Genomic DNA, 13,393 nt, shown 5'->3' on the forward strand with positions numbered 1-13,393 from the left:
GTTCGTGCCTTTGTCTTTTGACTTAGCCGTTGCGGACTCGCGAGGGCTCGGGGGCTGAATGCACCGAGAAGGCCTCACTGCTCAGACAATGAGTGGTCGGGGTGACTTTGTTCTCGGCGAAGGAAAGGTCGGGCTCGGTCCGACTGAGTACTCCTCAGGGCATCAAGTGAAAACAGCAAAAACTTCATCAAGCACTCAGAAGAATACTGGAGTTGCGACCTCAAAGAAAGGCTTCCATTATATTCACAAAAAAGGACAGCTATTCTGAGGGATCACTCCCATATTTACATCAAGACAAAGAAAAAGCAAAAGTACAAAAGCCTACTCTAAGTCGGAGCCCTCGCCGCTGCTCCCCGGGTCTGGAGTCGGCGGTGCCTCTCGCGCAAAGCAGGCTGCCACCTCAGCGGCGGCGCCCCGAACCGCCTCCCGGGCGGCCTCCTCCTCAGCTTCGACCACCCCTTCCCGAGCTGGTTCCAGCGGGAAGTTCGGGTCCCGACTTTGGTAGCAGGCCAGGACATGTTCAGCCACTGCCTGGGCCAAGCCATGCCCTTCCCAGGCGGCGAGCTACTGGATGGCCTGGGGCAGCGCCTCGAGGCGCTAGCTGATCCTATGAAAGCCAAGGGCAACCTAGCCAAGGCCCGTCCCCTTCGCCTCCACGTGGACTCGCCCGAGCCCAGCCACCCTCACGGACCTCTGCGTCTGCCGAACGATGTCTTCCATCATCCGCTTCACGCTGGCCCATTCGGTCTTGGCGGCCTCGAGCTCCTCCGTCGCGCTCTGCAGTCGCTCCTCGAGGCCCTGTCCCCCGACCGTACCGGACACCTGGGCTTCAGCCTGCTTCACCCGCTCCGCAAGGGCGGAGAGGGCCTGCTCGCGGGTGGTCAGCTCAGACTCCCACTTGGCGGCCCGCTCCTCCCGAGCGGCTGAGGCCAGCACCGCCTCAGTAGCCTCCGTGTCCTGGAGGATCAGCACTTCCTCGCGGGCTTCCAGGTCCGTCGTCGTGATGCTGACGTCGGCCTCCCTGATCGCAACGTCCTCCTCCCGGTGTTGGAGTTCGGCGCGGACCTGGTCAGCCTCGCCTTTTAGGCGGGCCAATTCAACCTGGGAGGCTTTCGCCGTCCTCTCGAGGGCCAGGACCGCCTCCTCCCGCGCCTGCGCCTGCCTCTCCCTGGCGAGTGCCTCGGCAGCCTGCTGCTACGATGCCTCGGACAGGCGGGCGGCTTCTTCCCGTTCCCGCGCGGCCTCCGCGCGAGTGCCCTCTAGGGCCTACCGCTCCTCTTCCAGAGCGCGCCGCTCGTTCTCGTTGGTGGCGCGCGCCGCGGCGACGCTGGCCTCAAAAAGGTGCCAGCCCGCGACAAGCCGCTCCCTCTCCGCAGCAAGGGCGGCGCGGTTCGCCTCAAGCTGCGTCATCTCCCCTGCCACGGCCGCCTCCAGCCGCCCGATCACCTCCCGAGCGCTTCCCAGAACGACTGGGAGGGGGTCGGCGAGCTGGCTGGGCGACGGCTAAGCGCTGGGTCCCCTGTGAGCCTCCTCCGAGGGGCTCGGGGTCCCCGAAAATTTCCATGCAGGCACCACCCACGACGAGGTTGACCGCCCCACGCTCGACGCGCTCGGGGCGGACTCAGCCGGCGCCGGCTGCTCGGGCATGGCCGCTGCCACCCGCTCGGGGCTGGGCGGCGCCTGTGTTTCCGTCTCGGCCAGCGCGCTCGACGGCTCCGGCTCCACTGGCGCGCTTGGCTCAGGCGTGCTCGGCTCAGGGGCTGGAGCAGACCTCGGCGCCTCCGGCCGTCCTTGGTCTCCGGCGGCGCCCGCCGGCGGCCTGCAGAAGAAAAACGAAGGTTGGTCTACAAAGCCGCTCCGGGCGAGGTATGCTCACGAAGAAAGGGGGGAAAACTTACGCAGATTTGGGTCCTCGGTATTGCCACCTCGATGCTGGGATCCTGTACCCCGGGCCCGAGGGCGTTAGCCCAGAGTCCTCCCTCCTCCTCTTCCGCGGGGCCTCTGCAGGGCCACCGTGCGGTCTCCGGGCTCCAGACCAGGCCCAAGCAGATCAAATTCTGGTTCCAGAACCGCAGATGCCGCCCCCATCGACGGCCCCACGCTGGACGACTGACCGCCCCGACCTCCCTCCTCGCCAGGCGACAGCGACGGCGGGGACGCCGGTGCAGGAATGAAAGTCCAGGGGCGCTTCCCTCTGTCCCCCAGCACTATCGCCGCCCCATTGTCGGCGGCGCCTCCTTCTCCGGCCTGGTGGCTGCTGCCTGCAGCAGCCCCACCGCTGGTCTGCGGCTCGCCGCCTGCGGTGCCCAGGCCACCGGTCTGCGCCGGATCGCTTGCGGCCTCCTCGCCGGCCGCCTCGTCCACCCCGGGAATCTGGATGGTCACGGGGTTTCGGTGCCCTGGCCTGTCGACCAGCCCCTGGGCGTCGAACTCCGGCAGCTTCACCTGCAGCGCCACCCGGTCAGGATCGGCGCAGAGCGCTAGCTCCTTCCACGGGAGCTCCGCCCGGCTCAGGTCGTCCACCCTGATCACCACCCGGAGCAGGCCCCTCAGCGCCGGCCTGCCCAAATCCCACTCCTCGCCGATCTAGGTCCGGGTGATGTCCTGGGGGCCGGTGTAAAACCAGCATGGCCGGGCCCGTTCCCACAGAGGCGCTAGGCGGCGGCACAGGTAGTCCGCCACCACCATCACCGAAGTAAGCCCGGCCTGGCGCAGGAAGTCGATGCGCTCCAGGACCGGCGCCATCCGCGCGTCCGCCTGCGGCGGCACCTCCCAGGTCACCTTCTGGGGTTTCGCGACCATCTCCGGCAGGATCAGACGGTCGTGGGGGCTGACGTCGACGTAGAACCAGTCGCGCCGCCAGTCCTCCCACTTGCTCTGCAGCACCTGGGGAATGTATTGCTCCCCCAGGCCGTCCCGCAGCCGGAAGTTACAGTAGCCGGTGACGTCCGCGGTGGAGAGGCCCCTCTTCTTCCCGTCCGACCGCAGCACGAAGAAGTGCCAGAAGAGCGTCACCGACGGCGGCACCCCCACGAACATCTCGCAGAGGTGGGCGAAGACCGCCAGGATGACGACGGAGTTGGGGCTGTGGTGCACCAACTGGATCCCGAATGTTTCCAGGATCTGGAGAAAGAACGCCGAGAATGGCGGCACCAGCCCGGCCACCACGAAGGAAGTAAAAAGAACGATGCGCCCTGGCCGGTTCGCCATCGGCGGGAAGCTCACCGGCGCCACCACCGAGGCCCCCCGCTGGCCCTCGGGAACCATCAGCTTTCGAACCCTGTCCGTCGCCTCCTCGTTCACCAGCCGGGACTCCGGTAGTATGTTGTCGGGTGCCTGGTCGCGGCAGCTTCCTCCTGCTCTCGACATCTCATCAGGGTGGGGGACGAACTGGACGGTGGGGGAAGAAGAGTGCTCCGATCGCCTAAGGAAAGTCTAGGGCTCAGGAACGTAAGGAAGGCAAGAGCTCGATCGCAAGATGGCGTAAAAAGGGGGGCGGTTCGCTCCCCTCCTCCTTTTATATACCCCAAAGAAGTTCAAACGTCGCCTATCGCGGCGCGTTCGGCGGGACGGTTTCCTTGGCCAGCGCAACCGCCAGACGAATCTCCCTCAGGCCGTGCGGTGCCAGCAGTTGCCAGGCGTACTTTCCTCAATTTGCGCGGTTGCCACGCATGCCGCCTACCTCGTTATCACGCGTCACCCATCCCATTATCACACGCCTCGGGAATCGGTTGGACGCGCGTCCGTTCGGCTCCCCATTGGGCCGTACCAAAGGCCCGAACCGGAAGGACCACCATCTAAAAGCTCACCACGAGGAGTCAGTACCGGCCTCGGCCTCGTTAACGACGAAGGGCCCATCCGCAGTCTCTGGGCCATTACCTGCCAATGGGCCCAGGGGCTGCTGTCGGTGTATCAGGAACCGGGGGTCCCCGAGTCCCGAGGCCAGGCCAGCAATACGCCACATGGCGCCATCCTGCGGAGTCTCCTCCGCAAGGTAAAAAAGATCAAGTCCCGGGAGAGGGCGCTCAGGGCCACAGTCGGTGATCCCCGAGTACCCCAGTTCCCCGATGATCCACGAAGTCTAAGTGCCGGGAAGAAAGTGCTTGGGAAGGTGTGCGGTGACCTCCGAGCACCCGAGTCCCCCGACGACCAAGAAGGCTAAGTATCGGGAGAAGTGTACCCGGGGCCGCGAGCGGTGGCTCCCTGGGCGCCCAAGTATCCCGAGGACCCACGAAGGAAGTTCCGGGAGAGACTGCTCGGGGCTGTGTGCAGCAGCCCCCGAGCACTCGGTCCCCCGAGGATCCGTACAAGTGTGCCCGGGAGAGAGTGCTCGGGGAGGTGAACAATACCCCCGAGCACTCGGTTCCCCGACGACCTGGAGAGCCCCCTGACAGGGGCCCCCGAGGGGCCCACTGATGAGGTGTCAGCCAGTCAAAGGCCCAAGGCCGCATTTAAAGAGCGCGCGTGGCCTGTCACCTCCAACTGCTCCCGCCGCGCTCGGTGTCAGTTCCTGCCACGTTCTTGCAGAAGGGCGTGGGGTCATTGAATGCACGGGTCTCATCCCGTGCCACCCGGCCCGTCTCGGGATAACGTCGTAAGGGCCGAGGCGTTTCGTCTACCGCGCTGCTGTGGCAGGGGAACAAGACAGGGCGGGCACGCCGGGATGCTCTGCGGCTGCCCGGTGGGCCCTCTCCACGGCGCCCGTTGCCAGTGCATTTATGGTGACGGACGACCGGGCGTGGGACGTATTTTCCACCCCCGGTCACTTCGCCCAGAGGAAGTGATGACGCCCTCTCCATTTATGGTATCTCGGAACTCGTGCCCCCCCTCCCGTTCGGGGCACGCTGCTGTCGGCGGGTATTTAAAGCAGCCGGCGGCACAGAAGAAAGGAAGTGTAGAGAAAAAAGACAAGCTTTGGAAGAGGAAACAATTGCTCATAAACAGAGAAGAGAAGATCGAGAGCACAAAAAAAAAAGCCGACGGCTACACACAGGCCGAAGAACAAAGAGCCCCAGGCTCTAAGATAGATAAACAATTTTGTAACCAGCAACATCCTTGAGGGACTTTCTCAGGGTATTTATAGTATCCATATAGGAGTAGGGTGTTACGCCCCCGTGCGGCCCGAACCTGTCTAACTGCCAGTGCATTTACTCCGTTCTGCATTAGATCATTCCACCCCACCGGCCATCGCATTCATACCCATTTATTTCTCCGGCGAACATATTCACGATCATCCCCCTGGTCGAATCTCTAAAAAGGGGTCCCTCAGGATCCCTGCGACAGGAGTTCACCCTCCGACAACAACTTTTGTACCTTAAGTTACTTGATCTCCACACGTAACTTAGTAGCCTTCATGCATATTGTCAATCTTCATATAGAACCTAACCCCACTCATTCTTAAGCACATGGCACACGGGTTAGTCCATAAAATTCTATTGACAATGGCATACCTTTAGTTACTTAATCTCCACAAGGAACTTAGTCTTTAAGTTTATTGCCAATCTTATTGAGCTTTTCCTTCTCCTTATCAGCATCACTAAGAGCTCAATGATAATGATACATTTCTTTTGTTCTCATGGCATTTCTTAGGAAATTCATGATTCATCACTTATGCATCTTCTACGAACTAACCTAATAACAATTCTTAACACAATTGTTAGTCCATAAGTATTATCATTACTTACCCAAGCACCACTTAGAGCTCATTCATCTTGATGCATTTTCAATCTCCCCATTCACCTAGAGCTCATGCATATCTCTCAATACATTACCTATGGAACAACCTACTAACAAACTCAACACCATTATTAGTCAATAGATATTGTCATTAATTACCAAAATCACACATAAGGGCTAGATGCACTTTCACTCCCTCCGGCACAGACGTAGACGCGACAGCAGACGCGATGCGAATGCCGGATCCACAGTGCAAACACGGCTCGAGCGCTGGATCCACAACACAGACGCAGCGTGGCGGTCGGATCCGTGTTCTTGGTGGCTAGGCGTGGCGGCTCATCAGTGCACCAACCGAATCCATGCCCCAGGCGACGCGGTGGTCCGGCGGTGCATTGGCCAGTTCCGTGTTTCAGTCGATGGTTCTGCTCGTTGGTGTCCGCAGTGTAGTGGTTCGCCTTCCCGGAGGTGGGCCCTGTGCTAGCCGGCATTGGTGTGGAGGGGCTATGCTGCTCGTGCCGTCATGCGCGTATCTTGCAGGTGGTCTTCTTGCCAGCATGCATGTGTTCACGGCGGACTCGTCGATTGTGCGTTCTGTCCACGGCGTTCTCGTCATGTGACGAGCTAGGGTTGCGCTCGGCCATGTAGGGGACAGTGGGCATCAGTGAGGCGAAGAGCATGGCGCTGCCACAAGGCGCACGGCGACATCAGGGCCACGGCGTGCGCCCACGGAGGCGACGATGGAGGGCATCGGTGATGGGCGATGGCTACATGGGGCACCGTAGCTGTGCGACTACACGGGGGCTCGCTGCTGCTGTGGCACGGTAGGGGGTGGGACGGCTACGGGCGAGAGCCTAGCCCAGCTTTTCACCGATGAAGATAGCAGCGACGCTCTTGGGCCCTGCTCTGCCCCCTTGGGGTGTTGTCATGGTGCCTCTCCCACTCTTCCTTTGGTTCTCTCCGGATGAAAACCCTATCCATTTTCTGGACGGGCGATGGCGACGTCTTTGTCGTCGCTTCCTTCGTGAAAGCGTCGCAGGGCTGGGTTGTTCGGTATGGCCTTTTCCTCCCTTAGGGCTGCCTCATGCTTCATAGTGGTCGTCTGCCATGGGTGGGAGGAGTATGCTATGTGAAGTCGGAGCTGCTACGTCGTGGTGTGTGACATAGCTTGGCAACGATGACATATGGTAGGCTCTTTCTCACGTGTTTCTAGATTGTCATTATGTCTAGGTGTGTGGTGATGAGTCACCTTAGGCGTTCGATCCGGTCGCTTTCTGTCGTCGTCAAGGTTTTGCCAATTTTTTCTTCTAATAAATCATACGGCTGTATGGTTTTTGGGCTTAGTTTACCTCATAAACTAGATCAACTTTATTTTTTTTTAGCAAATTGCATAAACTTTGTGCCCTTTTCAAAGGTTCTTCGGAAAAAAAGATACATGGGAATCTGGTGCTGAGGAGCAATTATTACAATATGTTCGTGTTCGTTCATGCATGTCCAAACTCTGGTGAATGAAAAATGTGATAAATTCATGTGACATACTTCTTGAATGATTTTTTGTCCATGTGTAAACAGGATGTATGAATGAATTTTTAGCAAACTGAACATTTCTTAAGAGTGTACATGTTCGAACTTATGAAGCTTTGATTGTCTACATGAAAAGTACAGTTGCAAGTTATGTACACGTGCGATTAAAAAATGGGACGAATCTCGGTGCTGCATGCCATGGTTCAGATAAGCATGTGGGCTCACCTGAAGGGGGTCCCTGTCACGTGTCTGGTATTGTTGTGGCTGTTCCCGGTTATGACCGGCGCAAGTAGAGAATAACAAGATATTTATAAAAAAAAGGAGAGAATAATCAGACATCAGTCAGTCGTAGACTTTCCAGCTAGTGGGTCTAGTCAAAAGTCAATCCGCGCCGTCCGTGTTTGACCGGCATGAAGTGGTGGGACCATGGCACTCTGTTTTGCTTAAGGAAGAAATGCAAAACCCCTCATTTGGATTTTAACTTTCTTCTTAGAAGTTGTTTGTTAAAAGAACAATTAAAAGTTTAGTTATGTTGAAAAAACCTTTAAAAATAAAAAAATAAAAAATCATAATAAATTTCAAAAAAAACTAGAGATAATTGTAAGACCTTTTGTGAATTTTTTTTTTTCAAAAATAATATCCTTTGCACCATATTTCATGGAGAGGAAGTTTAGAAAAAAAAATATGCAGCTCATTTATTAACTCATGTTACTTTAACTTTTTCACGTCTACCATTATTTTTTCTATATAAATCATTGTTTAAGTAACCTAATAAAATTGTTTTCACTAATTTTAGGGATGTTATGGATTAATTATAAATTAATCTATCTGCAGCACATTTACTCAATCCTACACGTTACAATAACTATTTAAAGATTACATGTATTTTTAGAAGATAGAGGATCAAAGAAGACTTAAAAAAATCTGCTTCATGATATTTGGATTAGTAAATAATTAACTATACATTTAACTCAAATTAATAATTAAGCTGCACGTTTTTCTTTTTTTTTAAAACTTACTCTACATGAAATATAATGCAAACGATATTATTTTTGAAAAAAATTCACAGAAGGTCTTAGCATTGTCTCTAGTTTTTTTAGAATTTTTTATGATTTTTAAAAATATTTTAAAATTATTGAAATGTTTTTACAACAAAGCGAAATCTTTAGAGGTTTTTTTAACAAAACAACTTCTAAGGAAAATCAAAGTCCTTTGTTTAATTTTGCTGTTTCACCCGAGATGATTTCACGTGCTAGCTATTCAAACAGTGAGTATAGCTTCAGCCTTCAGCTTCAGTTACTACTAGAAATATATTACATTACATATATTAAATAGCCAAGAATCGAAGACTAACTAGAGTTGAGCTAGGTACTGTAGCAATGATCCCATGTATATGTAGGTGTATATATAGTTATATATATATATGTATATATACCTATATTTATACATATATTTGCACATATAATACAATTTTCATTTTCAAAAAATTCTAGGAAAATGTCTAAATGAATATTAGCTATATTGATAAATCGGCTGAAATAATCTAATATGCAAAGAAAAATATCTAAAGATCAAAAAATATGAAATAAATTTTGTTGGGTTCGTATTACTGCCGTCTACATATTAAAATTATGTGCATGTATGAAAGTACTATAATTTTTTCTATAATTAAATAAATATATTAAATATTGATAAATTGATAAAAATATTAAAATGTCTAATATTAGTGAACTTAATTTTTTTAATCTTCTTTTATCATACTCTGTATAAAAAAACAAAACAGACGTGACGTAGTTTTGCTAATCCGCCTAGTTACTCTACTAGTCGTCCTGGACGCAGAAGATTGTGGGCTTCACAGGCTCTGTGATCTCGATGGATCCCTCCAGCATCTTGGCCACCTTGCCCATGGACGGCCGCATCTCGGCGCGGTCTTGGAGGCACCACATGGCCGTCTTCACCATGCGCTCCACGGTGGCCACGCTGCCGGCGTCGTCGTACCCATAGGACGAAGAGATGCGCGGGTCGATGATGTCGTCGATGCGCCGCTCCACGTACACCTTCTCGTACGCCCACTTGGGGAAGTACCAGTCCTCGCTGCCCACCGACTCCTGCCGGAACCCATAGTTGCGGCGGCCGGAGACGATCTCCAGCAGCACCATGCCGAAGCTGTAGACGTCGGCCTTGGCGGTGATGGGCTCGCGGTGGATCACCCACTCGGGCGCCATGTACCCGCGGGTGCCGCGGATGCGGGACATGGTCACCTTGTCGCGCTTGCTCGTCAGCTTGGACAGACCGAAGTCGGACACCTTGGGGCAGAAGTCATCCTCCAGCAGGATGTTCTCCGGCTTGATGTCGCAGTGGAGCACCCACTCCAGGCATTCTTCATGGAGGTACGCGATGGCACGGGCGACGCCCAGGGCGATGCGGTACCGAGTGTGCAAATCTAGTAGTGGACCTGAAGGTTCTGGCTCTACGTCTCCACCTGCCGCCGCCGGAGGAGGAGGAGGAGCAAACAGGTACTTGTCCAGCGAGCCGTTGGGCACGTACTCGTACACCAGCATCCGCTGCTCCCGGTCCGCGCAGAATCCCCACATGCGCACCAGGTTCAGGTGGTGCATCCGCGCGATGATGGTCACCTCCGCCCAGAATTCCGCCTCGCCGCTGCCCACGCCGTGCAGCTGCTTCACCGCCACGGCGCGCCGATCCGGCAGATCGCCGCGGTACACCGTCCCGTACGCGCCGCGTCCCACCACGTCCGAGAAGTCCTTGGTCGCAGCCTTCAGCTCCGCGTATGAGAACCGCCGGGGGCCGCCGGCGGGCAGGAACTCCAGCCCCAGCGTGCGCGCCATCTCCCGGTACTGCGAGTACTTGCGCAGGAACGCCCAGAACGACAGCACCCCGGCCAGCAGCTCCACCGCGAACAGCGCCGTGATGATCGCCACGTTGCGGATCGTCGTCCGCGCCTGCTTCGGCGGCAGCGGCAGCGCCAGCCGCACTGGGCACACCGTCTCGATCATGCTCGTCATCCCCGTGAACGGGTTGCTGTCGTTGTCCGAGGACACCAACCGCAAGAACGTCGACGCCTCTGTCGCCGGGGACCAGTACCCGTCCCGCAGCCCCGTGAACTGGAGGCACGTCCGGTCGCCGCCGAACTTGTACCCGAACGCCACGCAGGTCGCGTTGCGCCGGCAGCTGCTCTCGCAGTCCGCCAGGTTCTGCGGCGGCAGCTTCGTCATCAGGGGCCCGGGGTCCGACACCGCGGTGACCGCGCCCCCGGAGAAGGAGACGAAGTCCATCCGGACGAACTTGTCGTCGTCACCCCTGCCGCTGTAGTTCCTCTTGGGCTCGCAGGGGCTGTTCTGGGTGGCGTTGCGGTACCCCGGCGGGCAGACGCAGCTGATGCTGTCGGCGCCGACGGGGACGCAGATTCTGTTTTCGGCGCAGGTGCCCCGGATGGTGCAGAGCTCCTGCACGAGCTGCCACACCACGCGCCACTGCCGGTTCTTGGGCCGCAGGCTGTAGAGGCGCAGGTTGCCGTCGTCGTCGAGCTTGAGCCGCCGCAGCCGCCTGGCTCCCTGGTCGGAGGCGATGAGCGACCCGCCGCTGAGGACGAGCGTGCCGTCGGCGGTGAGGTTGAGCAGAGCGTTGCTCATGTTGGCGTACATCATTTTTCCGTTCTGCAGCGTCGTTGATTCGAAGAAACTGTAGCGGCCGTTGCCGGACTGAAGCGTGGTGCCGTTGCCTCCCCGGGGTATGGCCTGCCCTGCCATGAGCGTGTCGGTGGGCACGGTGAAGCTCGACCAGGCGCTGCTACCGCTCCCGTAGACTAGGCTCCCTGTGTCGTTGAGCTGCAGCACCGCCATCGCAGTGGAGAAATTGGCAGGGGGCGACCAGATGATGGTGTTGTTGTTGCCGGCGGCAGTCCAGGAGAGCACGCCCGCCGCGTCGACGGCGAGCGCGGAGGTGCCGTCGGCCTCGGAAGCAGAGTAGTTATCGGTGTCGTGAGCGTACCATATGATGGCGTTGTTGGAAGCGACGACCCAGACGGCGAAGCGGTACTTTCCCGGGGAGGAGGGCACGAAGCCGGCGGCGAAATCCCCAGTACGGGAGACGAGGGTGCGGTTGCTGTCGGTGGGGCGCCAGGCCGTGTCGTTGGCGGAGAAGGTGAGCATCTGCTGCTGCTGCTGGGCCTGGGCAGCGGCGAGAGGCAGGATGAGGAGGAGACAGAGGACGAGGGAGGCCATGGGAATCATCGCCATGTCCCCGTGCACCCACTGGGCCGGAGATGGAATGATGGATGCTCTCCCGTGACCCCGTCCCGGCTGCAGCCAAGAATCTTCCTCCTCTTTCTTTTTCTCTTCCTCTTCCTCTCCCTCTCCCTCTCCCTCTCCCTCTCGGTGAGAAAAGAAAAGTATTGTGCGAGGCGTCTGCTAACACTAACTAATCCTGGTCAAATGGACCGATTGATGGCACCTAGACATGACTAAAAAATTGCCATTGCTAGTTTGTCTGCCTCGTTGCCGCTGGAAATTGGAATGGAATTCTTTTGTTTGTTTGCTAGTTTCAATACTGTTACAGCGGATGGCGTGCCCGACCTGCAATCCAATCTTGTGAACCAGGTGGCCGGGGAGGGGAACACTACTTGACTTGGATTTGCATACCACATCTGCAGTGCAGCTTTTCTTCGGGGGAAGATACGATCGTATCTTTCCCTGCTATACACACGAAATACGAGTAAAAAAGAACCAAGCCTTTACGGAAGTCACGTGATGTTGACTCGATGCCACAGCCCACAGGCGGAAAATAATCACACGACACCCAGTCTTATGTACTATTTGAGCCTATTGTTTGGACAGTTGCTGCTCGGTCTGAACAGTGGCTGGTGGGGATTCTTGTCGCGGTTCGTTCCCTTCGCGATTAGAAAAAGACCGTCACCGGAAGGGCCGCTCGCCTCCTGCAGCTTTTCATCCTTAGTCCCTGGGTATTGTAGAACACTAAACTTCAATTAAATTTTAGCTTGTTTTGCAAACCAGAGGATTTTGTTAAGGCCAGAAATCAATTTCATGATAGGATGATTGATTTTTAGTTTACTGCTTTATTTCACATTTATATTTTTATGCTCAATTTATATTGAGACTGAAATATTTTTCATGTACCTTTGCAGTGTTTCAGTTGGAGAAAACATTTAAAAAAACATTTTCGTTGCTTGTTCTCCATATGTGGCCTGTTCTACGCCGCTTCAAGGAAGAAGGGAAGGATGGTGTTAAATTTGGACAGTACATCTACGAAATGTACAATCACGATGTAGAGCTCAGAATTTCTAACGCTGGGGTAAGCTCTCCGGCTATTCTATAAGAGTAACTGATGTATGAGGTTAAATTATTTACATTTCTATCATCTTGATTCTTGATCAGATGATGGTAATTAAATTGGCCTTGGGAACTATCTATTAGTTGGTAAAATATGCTTTTCCATCCTACACATCTCTGGCTGTGATACTTCTTTGAATGATAAATTTGTCGATTCAGCTGTAAAAGACTATGGATTAGATAGTGTTTTGTTTGCTCGTCAGTGTAAAAAAAGAGGATCTGGAACAGTCGTCCGAGTATCTAATGAATGTTCTTCATTTGGCTATGTAATACGTGCTGTTTGGTGTTGGAACTTTAGCAAGAAATATTTCAAATCTGTCCAGTTCCATCCCTCAATGTAAACATTCTGCGATCCTGACACGGTGGAACGCTACCGAACCGGACCCGCAGACGCTCGTTCAAATATGTCCAGTTCCATCCCTCAATTAAAGACTGTTTACATACAAAATATATATATAGTATATACGTGTCATATATTACAATCGTATTGTATGTATCATGGTGGTTATATAAAAATGATAGAATCGACGTTGTCAAGTAACCAGGACCGTGCATGTCCAGCATGTCACCTCTAGGGTTAACAAAATCATCGGTAACCGCTCAGTTATTGCAGTTATCAGCCGATTCGGTCCGTACCGTATTCATAAATCGACCGGTTTTCGGTTAAGTTCAAATTTAAAATTAAAAAAAAATAAAAACTTGGCGAAATTCGATCGGTTTCTACTGAACTACTGTATGGTTACCGTGGTTTTCGCGGTAATCGCCGGGGGCCGGTTTTCAAGGTCAAACGTATTTGTAAACCCTGTCACCGGATGGACAGAATGCGG

At 54.5% G+C, this 13,393-nt stretch overlaps 1 protein-coding gene across 1 annotated transcript; it reads right to left on the reverse strand.

Annotated features, from left to right (window-relative positions):
- Positions 1–8,669: 8,669 nt before the first annotated feature.
- Positions 8,670–11,886, reverse strand: LOC133907456 (G-type lectin S-receptor-like serine/threonine-protein kinase At1g34300). Its single transcript, XM_062349509.1, has one exon. It carries the CDS (start codon positions 11,454–11,456, stop codon positions 9,018–9,020), a length of 2,439 nt encoding a protein of 812 aa, XP_062205493.1. The 5' UTR covers positions 11,457–11,886; the 3' UTR covers positions 8,670–9,017.
- Between the last annotated feature and the right edge of the window lie 1,507 nt (positions 11,887–13,393).

The sequence above is a fragment of the Phragmites australis genome, chromosome 24 (genome assembly GCF_958298935.1).
Source record: "Phragmites australis chromosome 24, lpPhrAust1.1, whole genome shotgun sequence".
Taxonomy (NCBI): domain Eukaryota; kingdom Viridiplantae; phylum Streptophyta; class Magnoliopsida; order Poales; family Poaceae; genus Phragmites; species Phragmites australis.